This window comes from Bidens hawaiensis, unplaced genomic scaffold (assembly GCF_021521415.1).
Source record: "Bidens hawaiensis isolate Kalapana, Puna unplaced genomic scaffold, B.hawaiensis_p1.1 tig00013977_1, whole genome shotgun sequence".
Lineage (NCBI taxonomy): Eukaryota > Viridiplantae > Streptophyta > Magnoliopsida > Asterales > Asteraceae > Bidens > Bidens hawaiensis.
The window spans coordinates 419197-439002 of NW_027492194.1; the positions used below are offsets into that span (position 1 = coordinate 419197).

Sequence of the window (19806 nt, forward strand, 5' to 3'; positions counted from 1 at the left end):
AAATTCTTTGATTTATAATTTTTCATATATCTATTAATTTTTATAAATTAAATTAATTATTTTTTAAATATTTTTGTCTACTCTTCACTTCCATTATTTATATTTTATTAGTCTTAACCATCTATTCTCTTATTATCTCCATTCGTTTATTCTTATCTTAAGCAAAATATGTGAACCTAAGTTTCTTAATTGGAAATGAGAGATAAATTGACAAACACAATTAGATCTATCACAAAATTGTTAAAATGCTTTATATGAATAAGAATAATTGATTGTCTAGGTTAATATTAAGCCACTAGATATTAATCATATTCGTAAATGAACGTGAAATGGGTTGACCCGAAACACAACCCGAACACGACACGAATTTAAATGGGTCGACACGACCCGACATGAATAAATATATGGGTTGGGTTAGGGTTAGGGTTGAAGAATCTCGACACGCCAACCCGAAACCTATTAACTCGATAACCCGCCAACCCGACACGATTAACACCCCTACTAAAAACCTCTAAAAACTTACTTTTAACTTTTAAAAAAAAGTTTGTAGTTTCTTTTTTTTTCCATTATTCTTATATGTTGTTAGTTCTAAAAAAAAATTGTCGGACATCTTATCGGTATAGTGCACATGTGTAATAGTGTGCATTACGTATATGCAAAAGTATTGTACTGCATAAAATACAACACTATTGCACATATTCGATATACTATTGTATATATGCAATATAAGAATAATACGCACATCGAATACACATTAGTACGTATGTGTAATATAACATTAACCCACATGTGCAATGCATCGACTTTTATTATTATTATTTTTTTTCCATATAATACAACACTACTGCACATATACAATACACAAATTCTGAATACATGCAATTAAACACTATTGAACATAAAAATACATAATAATACACGTATAATGCAGCAGTATCGCACAGTAATACATATGTGCATTACAACGTTTTTTTTTTATATTTTTTTCGAGTGAAGGGTAACAAAATATAAGAATAATGACAAAAACAGAAATTTGAAAATATTTTTTATTTTCAATTATAACTAATTTTTTATAAATTTTTAAGTTTTCTCTTTAAGCACGCGTACGTATATGTGGTTTTAAAAGTTACAATATGTAATCCCAAATAATCACTAGTTGGTATCTAACCGCTCGGCTAGCGAGTTTTACAAGACGTATATTGGTGATTAATTTAATTGGTTTGTATGTTTTAATAATTGGTTTATATGAAGGTTCCTCATACGACTAAGGACTGTAGCATTCAACGCGTTTGATGTCTATTTTCCTTCCCTTGATCATCCCACATCACCCTTGCTTCTGAATTCCTCTTCGAATGAAATTGTAAGATGCTCTTAACTTGTGTTATTATTTTTAGGGGTGTGCAACAGATGGTTTGGCTATGTTTCTTTTTTATTTTATTACTTTTTTTTGTCTTTAACCGAAATTGATTTTCCGATCATTGAAATATATTATTATTTTCCGTAGTTATTATTATTTTTTTGTTTTGTTTTATTGTAGACATTTAAGGATGTTATAAATCAGTTCAAGCTGTCCTTCCAAGAGTTAATACAGTGCTTCGAAAAGCTAATACAGTTATTCCAACAGCTAAGAGAATTCGTCCCGAATATTTTTGATGCCTGTTCTCCGAGTGTCTCATTGGGAATGAAAATTGGTATTTTAGGAATGCTTGTTTTTGTTTTTATGTATAGGAAGCGTGTGTGATGTTTTGTGTAGATGATTATTACATTTCCGCATGGAAATGAGAATATGTTGGTCTTGGGGGTAGGTACGTTGAATATTTGTAAGACAAAGTTTCACTGTTTGAATTATATGTATCAAGTTAAACATCGTAATGGTAAATTAGTAATCGACCCACATATGTAAACATTACAATTACGTCATGTATAAGGTTGCTCATGAGCATAGCTAGGGCAAGCACATGCCTGGGTCAATTCTAAACCGAGTCGAAACATTGAGTTCGAGCTCGGCTATCTCGGTTTTAAAAATCAAAATATAATAGGTACATTACAACTGATTACATACCGAGTTCTCATATACAAAAATACATAAAAAGTTCAACCGAATACAAAATAAGTTGAACATAACACACGTGTAAACGCCCAAATACAAAAAAAAATTAAAAACAATTGGCATATGATATTCTAATATTGGAAAAATATTTACTGGTCCGATTAAAAAAAAGTTATAAACAATTGGCGATGATGACGTTTTTGAGGTTCAGGCTGCTGCCGGAGTTCCCTTCGTGGTGTTGGCCAGCGAAGATGACGACGATGAGAAGCTCATAGGTCTCAATTTGTTTAATTCTATATCTTCCCTCCTCTGAAAATCAAATTTCATTCCTTTATTCAGTCGATTGTTTCTGAAATATATACATCTATAGACCATAAATAAAGTCGAATGGACTTTCAGAAATAATCAGTTAGAGTTTCATGTATGTTTAATGTGATTTTGGGTATTTTTTGCGACAACATTGACATTCATGCTGAAATTGCTCACATTGGCTTTACAATAACTGTGCTTTGACTACAAAAGTCAAAACATAATCTAATTATGTAATTGCTAATGCAGACACTAGAGTAACATGCTGCTTCATGCTTCAATACGCCATCTAAAGGAGCTACAGTAAATGATCGTGGGAAAAGCCTCCAATCTTCAGCAGGTGTGGAGAACCCCAACATGAACGGGTTGGCCCTCTTAAGCCATAGGTCCAAATGGGCTTTAGTTGCTTGGGTTTGGAACACATTTCGCCTTAATGGTATGTGGGTAACGGGGATAACTTTTGAAAGCAGAATCTAAATGGCTTTTTCAGCCCATTGATTGACCGTGGTCGTTGAAAAGTTACTTTGGGTACGTTCTTTTGCTCATCAGTTGAAGGTTGATAATGAAAAGTTTATTATGTATTTAAGCTAGATTTTTTAAAAATTAACCAACACAGGCATGCATTATGTAACACCCCAACCCATAAAGGGCTGACGTGTCACTTTACAGTATTCAGAAACAAAAGACATAATTTCATTCATCTTAGAGTTGCATTACAAGCCTGAAAACACAAAGGTCCAAATACGTATTATTCTAATACTAGGAAACGAGTTAGCATCTTCACATAGCATCCTATTATTTTAATTCGCTCTCTCCATCCCGCCCAAAGTAACCTGTGAACCTGTGGGAGGAAAAATTTTACGGAATAAGCCGAATGCCCAGTACGGAATAATATGCTCAAAATAACAATGATAACTATAATAACAACAGGAGCTATAACAACATCAGTAATATAGCGGCATCAGAAACATAATTAGTAATATGATACGATACAGGGTAACTTAAAGAAACAAATCGTATCTTACAAATATACCCGTGAGCCCAACAGAAGCATATAATATGTGACAGTATGCAGGTAGCTACTCCTGTATACCAATCACACGAAATGGTGTAGGTTGGTATACCCACAACCATTTCCCATAGCAGAACAGTAACACATATCTAGAACCGATCCATACGCCTCCTAATAGCTATGGGCCACACTTGCCCTTAAGAGACGCCGTGAACTAATCTCTCCGTCACGGTAGGAGCACATGTTGTTTATGCCACAACAACATGTTCGTGGGACACTCCACGAGAAGCTAGAACTCAGGGTAACAGAGCACAGTCAATCATAACATAAATTTAATAAATCGTAAATAATTGCCATTACATTATAATTAGTATCAGAACATGCGATAATTAGTACAATATCATAATAGATATATCGCATGCTATCAAGTCAAATAACAAATCATAATCGAAGCACGAATCGAATGGACGTCCAAATGAATCGAGTTGACAAAGAACGTTAGGAGTTCCAAAGGTGTATATATATAACATCAACGGGGTGTATAACAAACGAATATGATAACAATAAGGAAAGGGTAAGAATCCGTACCTTGAATGATAATTCACAATAATGTTAGACTTGTTCTTTTAGGGGGTTTATAATAACCTACAAGCGATTTATGTTTGCCGAGGTTAATACTCTTATAAATATTAACGTTGTATATCCACTTGTGAATTAGTTTGGTGACGCAAGTTGTAAATATATACTGTTATTATATTTTATTGTATAATTTAGTTCAAATCATTAGTTCTTGTAAGCTGTTTGTCAAAAGTTGACATACACACTACAAGAAAATTGCGTATTAGCGGCGACATATGTCGCCGCTAATAGTATGCTCGTCTAATAAACGAGTTCGAGCCCAAGCTTCACTTATCGAGCTCGAGCCGACTCACGAGCCTAAACGAGTCTGTCATTTATATAATATTTTAACAAATATATTTAATAATTATTAATTAATATATATGATATTATGAAAAAATAAAAAAAATAACTAAATAATATATATTATTTTATACATAAAATTATAATAGAAAAAAACATATAAAAATAATAATTACAACAAAAATAGTTGATATATAGTAAACGAACCGAGCCCGAGTTGGGCTCGGCTCGGCTCGTTTCCACCCTTATTAACACCATTGTTTAAACACACAAATCAGTCCTAATTAACACCATTGTTTCAACAGATCGGCAATTATACCAGCAAAACCCCTAAAATTATAAATAAACACATCACATAAAACTGTTAAAACAGCAATCATACCAGAATTATACGGGCAATTAAACCGGCGTGGTGGTAGCTTCAGAGTGGTGGCCAGCGTCGGAGGCAAAGTGAGCAGGAGTGGTGGCCGGCGTGATGCGTCTGAGTGGCGGCTGGCGTCGGAGACAACGGTGGAGACAACTACTGTGACACTCCGTAATTAAGCCGTTTTACATACAAATATTAAGCATGATTTCTTTACGTTAATTCCGTCTAGATTAAATTTTAATAAATTTAATCATAAGATCTAGCATAAGCCCCCATATACACGATGCGTTGCATTTGTATGATTTGTTTCTATTTGAATTACTTGTACTTTTGGATGTATAGCGTTGGTGATATTGTTTTAGACAAACCAAATATATATTTAATATATATTTGAATCAACCCGGATGTTTGAATTCTATGTGATTCGACTATATTTTATAATTATTATTATAAAATATTTGAACATCGAACACTAAAGAACTCTTAGGGTGTTTATTATTTATTTTGTGAAATATTGTCGAATAAAAGAGTATAAATACTTTTATATTAGACTAAAATGCATATATAGCATATATATATGTTTGGAGACATTTAGGATAGGTTTAATACCTAATCAGGATAGATTATGAATATAAATTAACATTTAAAAACAATAATTAATGAATTTAATCATCCATTAAATCCCCAACCCATGTCTACGAAACTACACTCCCACCCAAATAGATTATGTTTGTTTGAGATAAACAAGCAGCACACAACATATAAATGTTTCTTTAGCCATGCAAAAAGTTGGCATGCAAATCAAGTGTTAGTTTCACATCCTTGTTAAATTAATTTAAAATGTTATGAACTATTGTAAAAGAAATTTACACCTACCAACATTTCTCCCAACCACTTCTGAAGATTTCAATCTCCACAGTCCATACCCGAATCCACACAATCGTAGCCATCACCTCCATATTTCAATAATTTATCAACACTCAACTATCTCATCATTCCTAGATCATTTTATTTGTAACCATTCCTTACTTTATATATATGAAAACTTGGATAATTTAAACAAGCACAACTCATACCACATCCATCATCGCTCCATCTTTCTTATCCCTAATTCTTGGTCCTTTGTAACCGGCCACCAAAGACCCACCACCCTCCCTTTTCTCCCGGTTTGAACATCACCACCAGTGGCGGCCCTCCATGATCATCGGGCCACCATCAGAAGACCCCCTCCGCCACCCCACACTAGAAACACCCATCTCCACCACCGTCCTATTCCTCGGGGCAGTTACGCATCACCCGCAGCCACCAGCGCCAGCAACAACCTTCTCTTCGGTCACCGTAACACCGTAAACCGCTTATGGCTTCAAACCCGACCCGAGACATCTCTACAGTCAACCATTAAACACAAACCAGGCCCGAAAAGCTCTTCGGTCTCTCTTCCCGAAAACCAAACGCGTCGAGCTCGTTACCGGTTTTCAAGCTAAAGAAACGATTAGGAACGTTAAGTTGGCGGACTGAGCATTATGGAGTGGGAACTAGCTCGACCTTTCTTGTTTCATCAATCATCTCATACTAAACGAGCCCGAATCTTAGAGCATTATGAGCTAATCTCTTCTAAAACTATTTTTACATGTTTATGGAGTTGTGATTATGCTAGCTTAACACCCAACAATCTAGATGTGCATTAATACGCTTAAATAAAGTTTAAGAACATGAACCTTATCATAATGTGCATGAATAGTGTTAAGAGATTTGAAAGAGTTACTAACTATTAGTTTAAAAGTAAGTTTTAACATGTTTACACATCAAGAAATGTTAAGTTGTGCTAATGATGTCTTAATAAGGTTTAAAATGGATGAACAAGATTAATAAAGTGGGTTATGGTTAAAACTTGGTTAAAAAGGCATCATATGTCTAGGCACTAAACTTTTTATGACTAAACATCTTGTTTAAGAGATTTCGACGACAAAATATGTTTAGATGAGTACACGCGATTTCAATACAAAATAAAAGTATTTTTTTAGTTCAAATACATTTTATAAATTTAAATAAGTTAAGATGGATTTTATGAGTTTTGAATATGACTTTGAATAAAATCTATAAAAAATATATATATATTCATTGAATGCCACAAAATGTAAATATTATTCACGACAAAGAAACGAAGAAACTAACTAAATGAAATATGTGTGGAATGGAGAAAACGATATTTTGTGTCAAAACGGTGATTTTTACTTAAATAAATATTTTGGAAAATATATATGAGTTAGACGTAAAAGTAAATGTTTTTACGAACTAAACGACTGAAAAGGTATATAAACCAACTTAGAAATTTACAAACGAAAATAAAATGATATTGTGGTTTACTAAAATATTAATCGCAACCTAAAGAAATATTACTCATAAATAAATGTATAATTTTAGTATATATTTATTTAGCATTCAACCAAACGAATAGTTAATATTTTAATGAAACCGATAGTAATAAGGATTATATTCTTAATATTCATATAAGTATATAAATATTTACTTTCAAAAAGGAATATAAAACCTTATCACCAGCGGGTCATCCAGAAATCAAACGAAACTTTCGGTTGGTGAAAACAACCGACACAACATAATAAACGAAACGTCTGGTTGGTGAAAGAAACCGACACAAATGTAATAAACGAAACGTCCGGTTGGTGAAAGCAACCGACACAAATGTAATAAACAAAACGTCCGGTTGGTGAAAGCAACCGACACAAAGATAATAAACGAAATGGCTAGTTGGGTGAAAGCGACTAGCATAAACCGACTTGCAAGTCGATAACGGTAACTAACTGACCATACGCGTTTAGGACGTGTGAAGGCAGCGGACCCAGGTCTATACTGAAATTGCTAACGAACTGAACACTGAACGCATGAGGTGAGTTTCACTAACCCCTTTTACTGTTTTACCGTTTTATTGTTTTATAAATCCGGGTGGAAAACATACACAACTGCTTTTATATACGATAATTAGAAACAAAACACCAATCCTTATGCGAACATGAGTTGAACTATGTAGTGTTATAAATCCCTTGCTTGCATACTATAACCATTAGCTAACGGAGTTAGCCACAGGAATATACGAATAGTACTATTGACGATGACATTTCCCCCTATTTTAGGTTAGTCGCTCTAACCTCCGATATTGCATCAAAACAGGGTGCGTATATTCCATCTGTGAGATTTGAACAGGGCAAAAGGATATAAGTCGTGGTTTGGTTATAGGCTCAGGGTTCGTCATATTAATTCGTAGATTTAGCTGGTCTATGGAAGATCATCGTATTTGTTTCAATATATTATCGTATACTTGTTTGTGAAACTGATTAAATGATTTATGAATAACGTGATTTCGTATCGAATCTCAAAACCTGTGAACTCACCAACCATTGTGTTGACATTTTAAAACGTATGTTTTTCAGGAAATTAACGACGCACGTAAGGAATCATGAAGACGGGACCTCATTGTACAATTCGGATACCATTTTGATGTTTAAATACTTTTGCATAAAAACAAATTATGGTTTGTAAACACTTTTTAAACTATTGGTATCCTAATACATTTATGTTGGCGATAATCATATGCTTATGGTATGCATGACGTCACGTACCCGCGCTTCCGCCTTGGCGGGGTGTGACAACTACGGAACCAAAACAAAGTGAGATAAAGTGAAAAAAGGATGAAGATAAACATAAACCTTACCGTAGTCGTGCCCGGAGACAGCGACGGAGCCAAGACAGCCGGCGACAACGGCGAAGTGGTGGCCGGTGATATGTTTTGCTTTTGGAGACGGCCGAAGAGTAGGTGTGGTGTGGAGCAAAAGAGAGGGAAAGGATTAATAAAAACCTCGGGTTATGTTTTGCTTATTAGCGGCGACGAGATTACAAAAAAACCCTAGCCATTGGATCAAAACACCTTTTAACGGCACAGATTTGTTTCTGAAAACAAAAAAGCGGATCGTGAAAGGTCGCAGCTAATTCGCGATTTTCTTGTGGTGACACAAATCTTTGTAATACGTTATTTACAAGTGTTAAGATTAGACTATAATTAGGTTGTAAGTTTTATTAAGATTTCTTTATAAACATAAGCATTTTTTTCAAGTGTTTGTCATAACTTCACCAAAAGCTACGTACTGTATGTTTTAAAAACAAACATGATTGACAAATTTTTGTGCTTTAAAAACAAATTTAACTCATGGCCTCTTTATTCATTGCTAAACAAAAAGTTTACTTTGAAAATATAGGGTGTAAACAAAGGTTTAGAGTATTAAGGTAGTATCATGATCACATATAAATCTTCTAAAATATAGTACATTTTGTCTTAAAAATCATCCTCTTTAAACATTTAGTTATATTAGTTGTCATTCCCTATCAAAGTCCAACTTTTATGTAACAGAGACCATTCATAGCACAAGATTTTTATACGGAGATACACGAGGGTCGAAGTCTACCTACGGAGGGCGCCGGTGTCCGATGGTGCTGCGGTGGTTCCGGCGTGCGAGCGACAGCATACGTCACCGAAAAAGGAATATGCAGCGGTGGTTGGTGGCTTCTGTGGTGTTTCTAGGACCGATGGAGGTGGCACGCGGTGGAGATGACGATTTCAGTTGTAGGTTTAGAGTATGAAAATAGGTTGATCGGAAATGGCTAAAGGGTCTCCGGAAAGTATGTTAGTCGCTGGAGATTAAATGGTTTTAGTGGGTTTTTCAAAGGTGTAGGACAACCTAAGGTTGGTTTATATTAGGGATGAGCATTTAGTACTTGGTATTGGTACCGAAATCGGTACCGATTTGGTACCGTCGGTACCGAATTGGTATCAAAGTTTTGAATTTTGGAATCGGTACGGTACCTGTATTTCCCGAATTTTTACCTTCAATACCGGTACCGTCCTGATACCGTAGCAGTACCGAACCGAATATTTTGGTACCGGTACCAAGATTTGGCGATTTTCGGGATCGGTATTTTCGGTACCGGTATGGTACCGAGCTCATCCCTAATTTATATAAGGGGTGTTTCTAGAGTACTTTGTAAAAAAATATCTAAGGAGGAGGGTATGATTATTAAAGGGATGGCTTCAAATGCTGTGGTCATCTGATTTTGTGAAGACTTGGTGAAAATAAATTTTGATTTGTGAAGTCTATAAGCCAGAGTCAGAAAAAAAGATAGAGGAAATTATGTCAAAAGTAAAACTTTGTCATGCTCTATTGTATAATTTTTTTCAAGAAACGAATGGTGACGATGATGGGTACAGCAATTTGATTCAAACAAGGAAGAAAGAAGTCGTAGCAGGTTTGCAAAAGAGTGTTGTCCAATCAAACATTTCTTGCATTAGTTTTCTTTTTATTTTATTACACTTACTATGAGTTTACATATTGGGTTGGGTATGTTTGGCAAAACTAGCTGTTAGCTTTTTAGATATATTTAGGTGTTTGGCAGAGTAGCTGGAGCTTTTTAGATATATTTAGGTATTTGGCAGAGTAATTGGAGCTTTTAATAAAACTAGTTGGGTGCTCGTACGGTACGACGGAGTGCACGCACAATCTGACATCAATCGCATAATCAATGTCGGTACGTGATTCACTTGATAATAGTGCACACATAACCCGAATGAAAAGGTGTAATTCGTGCAAAGGCAGTAAGCGTGTAACCGGTGGCGAAAATCAAGAAACAAAGCTGAAACATACAGTAATTTCAAATAGATAATTTTTTAAACCAGCATCTTTTGATCTGAAACCCTTTCCGACCCGACACCATTATAATCTGAAACATGTTTTGACCTGGCCCCTTTCGACTCAAAACCGTACCGACATGAACCGCACTAAATTAACCCTTTTTATCTACTCGTTCCGACCCTAATTTGGTCTTACACATGACCTGAGCTCGTCTGACTCGACTTGTTGCCAATCATAACCGGTAAAGAAGTATATCAATATCATACTCAAATTAAAGAGAATAAAATGGTCTTTTTTATGATGTAATTTGTTAAAAAAATATTAACGTGTGAAAAAGTTATGTACTTTTAAAGAGTCATAGGGATAGTTAGTTTTAAATAAGAGTAAAATATGTAACTATTATATAAATTAACAAAAGTTGATGAAAGTTCAAGTACCAAAATTGTAAATTCAAATGTAAAAGCTTCTAGCTTTTCTCAAAGGCTAGTAGTATTAGCGTTTAAAAAAGAGCTTTTTCTCCAAAATTAAAAACTTGAAGCTTATTAAACCAAACGAAGTTTTTAATTGAATATGAGTTTTTTCTTAAAAGCTTGAAGCTTGAGCTTTTGAGCTCCTAAAAGCTCCTAAAAGCTCATTGCCAAACATACCCATTGTTTGATTTTTTTTTCATTTGAATTTATTTTATTTTATACTTTCTTTCTTTTTCCTTTTTTTTCCGTTAAGTATACGTATACTATTATAATTCTTATTTCATTTTTGTATTAAATTATCTTTATGTTTATTATTATTTTTGATTTTGTGTGCGTATGTTTTTTTTTTGGTTTTCAAACTATTGTTTTGTAGTTTTTTTTTGTTTACGGTTATTAAAGTTATTATTGTTGTTATTATTTATTCATTTTTTTTCGGTTATTACACATCAAGTAGTTAGCCAACATGGACTTTGGGTTAGACTTGGTTTTGATAAAATGGAATATGGGTGAAAATGGGTTGCTTTAGAATGCTGAGGTGTTTTTGTACTTATCAAAACTCAACTATATTTGGTCGTTGACGGAGGTTGAGTTTATAAAGTTTTATTCAGGTCAAGACGATAGGTCAAAATGGGTCAACTATAGGTGGTTTAAAACTGCCATCATTAAATTGGTCGAATTAGCATGAGATAACAAACTTCATTATTTTTTGAATTTATTATACAGATACGTGGTTTCTTCAATTTTAGTTGACCCATATTTTTCCCACAATGCCATCTGCTTCAAGATTAAAAGCTAAGTTTGCTAGAGTTGGACACCTTGACATATAGGGTATTCATGTCAACCGTGGCAATAAATAACTGTAAACCATAAAAAAAATTCATCATTACAGACGACCCTAGACAAAAGAGTCAAGCAGTTGAACGCCTTTAGGAACCACCACATTTTTTGGTGTTGCAATAGGCAGGTAAATACACAACTCTCACATAAAAGACTCAACAAACATACAACTAATTAACACCTATTACTCACCACAGGTACATGCCCTTGGACAACGTTTTTGTATCTAATATTAAAGACCAGCACCAGATCTACAAGACACCATCCTATTGTATTTTGTAAAAAGGGATGGCTAAATGATAATGCAACCGCAGGTAGCCAAGACCTTTGTATGTATAAAGAAAACAACCAAACATATTTGGGAAACTGCAGCAGAATAGGCTGATAACAATGTTCTTATGCTAGAACACCGAACACATGTAACTTTTGTATAATGTAATGCAAGGTCAAGTACTAACACTCAAGCCACATTCATACACAAAGAAATACAATAAATACACCAAACCCATCATTCGTATACAAAGAAATACACCAAAGCCCGCCACATCTAACTAGTTATATTATAAATTACAATACAATTAGGAAACATATCGGGTATGTTTGGCAAAACTAGCTGGTGGCTGTTAGCTGGAATCTGGTAGCTGTAGCTGGTAGCTGTTACCTGTAGTTTTTTAGATATATTTAGGTGTTTGGCAGAGTAGTTGGAGCTTTTAATAAAACTAGTTGGGTGCTCGTATGGTACGACGGAGTGCACTCACAATCTGACATCAATCGCATAATCAGTGTCGGTACGTGATTCACTTGATAATAATGCACACATAACCCGAATGCAAAGGTGTAATTCGGGCAAAGGCAGTAAGCGTGTAACCGGTGGCGAAAATCAAGAAACAAAGCTGAAATATACAGTAATTTCAAATAGATAATTTTTTAAACCAACCTCTTTTGATCTGAAACCCTTTCCGACCCGGCACCATTTTAATCTGAAACATGTTCTGACCTGGCCCCTTTCGACTCAAAACTGTACCGACACGAACCAAACTAAGTTAACCCTTTTTGTATCGACTCGTTCCGACCATAGTTTGGTCTTTCACATGACCCGAACTCGTCCTCGACTTGTTGCCAATCATAACCGGTAATTACGTAGTATACTAATTTTTTAAAGTTAAAGAAGTATGGCAATATCATACTCAAATTAATGAGAATAATGTTCTTTTTTATTATGTAATTTGTTTAAAAAAAATATTAACGTATGAAAAAATTATGGTATTTTAAAGAGTCATGGGGGTAGTTAGTTTTGAATAAAGGTAAAATATGTAACTATCATATAAATTAACAAAAGTTGATGAAATTTCAAGTACCAAACTTGTAAATTCAAATGTAAAAGCTTTTAGTTTTTTCTCAAACGATTAGCGTTTAAAATATAGAGTTTTTTCTTCAAACTTAAAAGCTTGAAATTTATTCAATCAAACAAAGTTTTTATTAAGTATGACCTTTTTCTTTAAAGTTTGAAGCCAGATGCTCCTAAAAGCTTCTAAAATCTATTTGCTAAACATGCCCATCGTAATGAGGATTCATAACCAACTATCACCATCACCGACTTGTCAATATTGGTTCCTCAAGTTCATATGACTTGAAGTTCGAAATTAAATCCAACACTCCTTACTAGCTCACAGCTCATTGCTCCAGTTTAATAAATCACTAAGTTTATTTCTTGCTTTCCTTCTGGTTTAGAGTCTAAGTTCATATGACCATATGAGTTCTACTTTTGTCGTTATACTGAAATAGAAGGATTTTCTTCAAATGTATCTATTTTGTAAAAGTATAGGAAGGATAATCCTATCCAATTGTGTAACATAAAGGGTGGCATGCTCGGGCTGGTGGGGTGGCATGCTGCTGTGGCGCTTGGTTGGCTGTAACGCGGTCAATATCTATAACAATACCCTTTCTCTATTCATATTTCATAATCATGATATATAGACTAAAAAAAGAGATTAAAATTGCGTCTACATGCCAATGAAACCCAACCTATCCTGACCCGAACTTATTTTAATGTTACCCAACGGGTCCATTTTAACGCCACCTTGTGTGTACCATTTACCAAACATGAAATAAAGCATGTCATTTAAATGTCAGTGGCAATATAACTTCCTTTACTAGTGTGTGTATCTCTACACTTGTACCAAATCTAAAGCAAATCTTCATTTAGAAGGCAAAAAGATATCAGTTTTGATAATACTGATCATAGAACAGCATACAACGTCTAATCGGTATTGCTTGCCAAGTTATGGCCCTAACCAAATAATTCAACTTCAGGTTTTAGATGAGAATGATTATATACACCAAAGAGAAAATCATCAAATCATCAAATCATCAAATCACAAATCGCCACGCGACTAACAAAACCACACAACAAACAAACATTGGGGTAGAAGTAAGATCAATAATGACCAAACTCACAGCTGGTACTCGGGATTAAAAGCAAGAGCTTCCCTATAAATCATCTCCTTCATCTGTTCTTCAGTTGGGGCATGATGCTCAAAGTCAAAGTTAAACGGGTTCATGCACACAGGCTCATCGCTGATGTCATGCAGTGATGTCAGATACGGATGTGCAAGTGCATCTTCAACTGAAACCAAACAATTATTTTAAGTTAAAATGATTCTTGCTAGTAGAGGTGGCAATTTAATCTCATTTACTTCTCAACAGGTCAGTATGATGGGCTAAGCTTTATTTCTAAAAGACCACACTAGTAAAAAAAGTGGCTAATACAAAAACAGGTCAAAACATTTTCATAAGAAACTAGATTATTATAATTATTATTTATCTATTGTATTACTGTATAAAACAATTATCATTTAGTTTGTGCACAAGATAGTTTTTTCACTTTTTTGTGATCATATATGCCAAATCAATTATTATTTCTATAACGGTTAATATTTTTGGGCAAAACGTGTTTTGAGTCAACCCTATCTCCTCACTTAAAACAAAATTAACCATTTTGACCCATCACCGACCCGTCCATTTTTGCCACCCCACATGCTACTATGCTAGAAATATATGTAGCACATCTTGTACATAAATATCAACCAACTTAACCACAAACCTTTTAGCATCATATTAATATGAGTAAAAAGCAATTTAATTAAATTATATAAAATATATGTAACATTGCATGCCAACCTGTAATTCTCTGTCTAGGATCAAAGGTCAACATTTTTTCAATAAGATCAATGGCAGCAGGATGAACTTGAGGAAACTTTTCATTAAATGATTGTCGTGGATAATGTTGTAGTTGGCGAATGTATCTTTTAGCATTTTCATTCAAAAACCCTAATTCAGCTTCTGATGGAGTTCCAATCAGCTGCATGGTAAAAACCATTAAAAAAAAGTTAAAATGTTAAATGCATATTTGTTTTACAAGAATTAAAAAACCTGAAATTAAGAAATACCTCCATAAGCAATCTGAGCTGGTGTACATGATCTCTACCGGGAAATAAGGGCTTGCGGTCCATTAACTCCATAAAAATGCAACCGACAGACCATACATCAATGGCAGCAGTATAATCAGAAGAGTTTAACAACAGCTCTGGTGCACGGTACCATCTGGTGACAACATATTCAGTCATGAAATCAGTTTCAGATGTCACGCGAGCTAATCCGAAATCACAAATTTTCAGATCACAATTAGCGTTCAAGAGAAGATTGCTTGGCTTCAAATCTCTGTGCAGCACATTTGCAGAATGTATGTATTTTAACCCACGCAGGATCTGATACAAGAAGTACTGCAACACAACTAATGATTCGTTAGCAACTTAGCATGATAAGCATATATCAGCATATGTATGAATTTCAACACAAGGTATGCTATATTTTGGGGCCTTTTGTTGGTGCTAATGCATTAAGAGGTGTATAATTTTCTTTTAACATAAATCACTATTTTCTTTAACGGAGAAGCAGAATTTTACAGTTTACACAAATCACTATTTACTAGATAGCCAATCACAGTCAGCAAAAAATCAAAAACTCTTTCCATGAAATAAAATGCAGCAAACAAGACAAAATGCACCTGGATTGTAAATAACACAAATAATATATCACATATGTACCATCACAAAGGTTGATTTCTTTTAATGGAGTTACATAAGAGAATTCTTTCTCAAATCCAATTCATTTGAAGGCAGATCTGACATGCCTATATAAAAAAAACACTATGGTTTTTTTCCAATTAAACATGATATCAAGAATGATTATTGTTGATGCTTAAGTTATGCTAACAACCAGTATCATTTTAGCTGTCATTTTCCATCTCAAAATATTAACAAGGATTATTAATTGTGATACAGATTACCCATATTTTTTTTATTAAAAACATGCAAAGTAACAGGACACCAGAAATGAGCATAGTGGCCAGTATTTCCCTTAGTTTCAACATGAGCATAGTGGCACAACTCTTTTCAATCAACTTTGAGGTTCATCAAAGCTACAGGACAGCAGAAATGACTCGTTAAGGGAGATATATATGTCAAGGGTAACTAGTCAAAGCCTTATAGATGAGTTAATTACAGTTTAAAACTAAGTGTTAATGATAAATAAAGTAAAAGTCAACAGATTCAAAAGCACAATACATGATCCGAGATATCATATCAGATTGGGACATAGATGGGGCGAATGAAAGTTTCAACAGCATTTGCTCCATCAATATAGGCATGTAGAAGAAGAAAAAAACAGAAATATCAGCTTAGTCTGAAGTCTCACAAACAAAATTTCAGCTACAGTACTACAAATATGAATCTAAACAATAAACAAAACAGAAGAGATACTCGTCTAAAGATAAATACATTAACAATGTGCTACTAAGACAGAAGAGATGGGTCTCTAAAAGAACCAAAAATGTTAAAACCATGGGCATTTGAAATTAAAATACACATCAAAATAAAGGAAAAACAGACCTGGCAATGTTCCTCTGACAATGATTGATTGGAACGAATTATTTGATGGAGATCAGTATCCATGAGCTCATAAGCAATGTAAACATCATTAAAAACCGTCCTCTCTGGGGGTGGAATTATATCTCTGATTGCAACAACCTACATGAAAAGAGGAACCACACATCAGTTACAGAGAACCACATCTACTGTTAAATTCAGCACTTCTTTATTGTTCAAGATTTGCTTTCTAAATCATGGAAACTAAGAACGATAGAAGATGTAAACAATTTACAGTCATGCTGCATGTCAAACCGTAGTAATTTGAGTTTGCATTACAAAGTGGCATCAAAACATAACCTTGAGTCAATAGCAACAGACTGATTGAAAGGGATACAATATCAAAATATAAATGTTTTCAAAGCAATGAGCAAAAACGGTTGTAGATAGTCAAAGCAAGTGGGTTAGTCATGATTCATGACTCATCCCCCTAGACACTCTAAAGCTACTTGATCAATCTCAAATTCCTAGTACAAAGTTCTTTTGGGAATGGTAAAGTATCATAAAGCAACGGAAAATCCAATCATTATGCTAACATATATGAGTGATTATCACTATCAGGCATTTGGCTAATCTCCTTTTTAGATTGAGAATCAAATATGTGGTCCCAAGAACAAGTCTTATATGTTCTTATCATAACTGCCAGTAAACCTAGATACCCTAACTTCAAAAGTATACCAACACACAAAATAAACCATGTTTATGAACTGTATATCAATTGATGTTTTGTGTTATATGCAACTAATGTCAAGCTATTTTGGCATAATTTGACAAGAGGCGTCTAGGCAAGTCCCGGATCCTTCTTCACTACATACTGACATACACAAAAGAGAGAAGGGACAAATAAGGTAGATTAAGTAACTACTTAATTAATCAAAAAGTAGCAGCCAATAAAGTATTATCCTAATCATGTGGCAGCTAATAAAGTCTCATAATCATTGTTCAAGAAACCGTAGCAAATCCAATGAATTGCATAAACTTTTACAGCTCACATCATCAAGCAACAATCAGGAACCGATCTCATCACACGCGCGCTATACATGCATATCACAATGCCAGATAATCACAGGATCACACCTTTAGCAGAAATGAAAAATCTCTTATTTCATCTAATAACCAATCCAGACAGCACACTTCAAACATAATCATTCAGTTGGAAATTAGCACATGCTCCAATAATAATCAATAACCAATATAACACTGAAGTCACATTTAGCATGAAGCGATTAATTACCAGTGTCTGCATTCATAATCATTTAATTAATCACAAACAGACAGACATGATTAACACCACTACTCACTAACGTTTTCATGATCCATATGACGAAGCAGCTTAATTTCTCTTAAAGTCCTCTTAGCATCAATCTTATTATCAAAAGCGTTAGCGATCTTCTTAATCGCAACATGCTCATTCGTCTCCGAATTCAAAGCCGAGCTGCACACACATCAAATCATACAAAATCAAAAGCCCACAATCAATTCGGCACAAAAACAAAAACCCACAATCAATTCAACCCAAAAACAAAAACCCAGAATCAATTCAGCACAAAAACAAAAACCCACAATCAATTCGACACAAAAACAAAAACCCATAACCAATTCGACACAAAATCAAAACCCGGACGCAAAATCAAAAACCCAGAATCAATTCAACACATAAACAAAAACCCAGAATCAATTCAACCCAAAAACAAAAACCCACAATCAATTCAACACAAAACAAAAACCCAGAAAGAGAAGTGCACCAGACTATGCCGTAGGCGCCTTTGCCGATGGGCATGATCGGAGGTTTATACTTGGCGGTAACTTCGAAGATGTTGCCGAAGATGTTGTACTGAATGAACCTACCGCCGTGACTGAGAGTAGCCGGAATGTTTTCGATTCCGGCGACTGGCTGCGGAGCCGCGGCGGCGTCGGACATTTCGGTATCGGATGGGTGAACTGATGGATCCATGAATTAGAAACCCTAGAAAGTGAATTGAGCAAATGAAGTAGAAGAAGAAATTGGTGATTCCGTTGGCCGCCTGTGTGCGTCTGCGCCTAATTTAATTTATTAGTTAACTTCCGTGACCATGTGGTCCATGTACATGTACCATCTCTATTTCTCTACCGAAACTAGTTATTTGGTAATAATATTATTATTGCAATATGTTATTTCATTATGACAATCATAATAGTATGTTAAGTTAGTGAGTTGTTACATTTATAAAAGCTGATGCCTTTATGATATGTTGTTGGTTGGTGTAAAACATGTACAATAAAGTGGTCAACAAAGATATTTTTAAAGCTCACTTTGTTTCTTACGGTTACACTCATCATGTATGGGTTAGTGTAAAGTGATTATTTTACACTGAGTACTATATAGTTTAAGGATTTCAATGAAGGTCGATGATTAGAAAGAAAGTAGGATGTGGACCTTGTGGGTCAGGAATCGCATTCAATATGATAGGTGTGTTTGGCAGTTTAAGAGATTTAACAAATGTCAAAAAAACAGTTACAATATTTTAAAGCCAAAACGAAAGGATTGTGTAAAGTTTCACAAAGGTCTTCTATCTAGCTCTTTAGATTTATCAATAACTCGTTAAGACCTACAAGAAACCAAGAATCCATTGTGTAACCTGATTAATTGCGTAGAAAATAAATAGTGATGTGTGCATTGGCAGTATCTTGGCAACGGAGTTTGTAAAGAGTAGTTGATCGTAGTGTGTTCAATGTTTGTTTATTGTGATTATGATTTGTTCTCGATCAATGAACATACTAATCTAGACATATATATTGTGAAAATATAGATTAGTAAAGGAAATGGTTGGAGTTTATAAAATGCAACCGAGATGATTGAAGTTGGTCGACAAGTTATTATAACGACCATAATCTTACAACTTCTAACATTAATATATCTTATTTTGATTTACATACACCTTGCAGTTTGACCTTGTCTTTAAGCTAGTTGTTCTATACCATTGTTACAAGCAGAAGGCGACAAACTAGTAAGTAGGTCTGCTAATATGTTTGTTTCGTCCATTTTGACAATGATTGACAAAAGATTTTCCTTTTCATCTTAAATTGTTTTAACTAAATCCACACACACACAAACACACAAAGGTGGTCTATTAAAGCAATATATATTAACCATTAACTCAATCCAACAATCTTTAA

The 19806-nt window shown here is 34.4% G+C and overlaps 1 protein-coding gene across 1 annotated transcript; it reads right to left on the reverse strand.

Moving 5' to 3' along the window:
- Positions 1-13924: 13924 nt before the first annotated feature.
- Positions 13925-18665, reverse strand: LOC143545464 (mitogen-activated protein kinase homolog NTF4). The gene is made up of 6 exons (XM_077037360.1): positions 18396-18665; positions 17956-18085; positions 16615-16752; positions 15115-15447; positions 14846-15026; positions 13925-14291 (listed from the first exon to the last, which is right to left on the reverse strand). Exons 1-6 carry the CDS (start codon positions 18602-18604, stop codon positions 14119-14121), a joined length of 1164 nt encoding a protein of 387 aa, XP_076893475.1. The 5' UTR covers positions 18605-18665; the 3' UTR covers positions 13925-14118.
- Positions 18666-19806: the final 1141 nt, after the last annotated feature.

Coding starts and splice junctions, on each gene's coding strand:
- LOC143545464 (XM_077037360.1), bottom strand. CDS start 18,604: ATGGATCCATCAGTTCACCCATCCGATACCGAAATGTCCGACGCCGCC. Junction 16,753..17,955: donor GTCATATGGATCATGAAAAC/GTTAGTGAGTAG, acceptor CTTTTCATGTAG/GTTGTTGCAATCAGAGATAT. Junction 15,448..16,614: donor TGTCAGAGGAACATTGCCAG/GTCTGTTTTTCC, acceptor GTTGTGTTGCAG/TACTTCTTGTATCAGATCCT.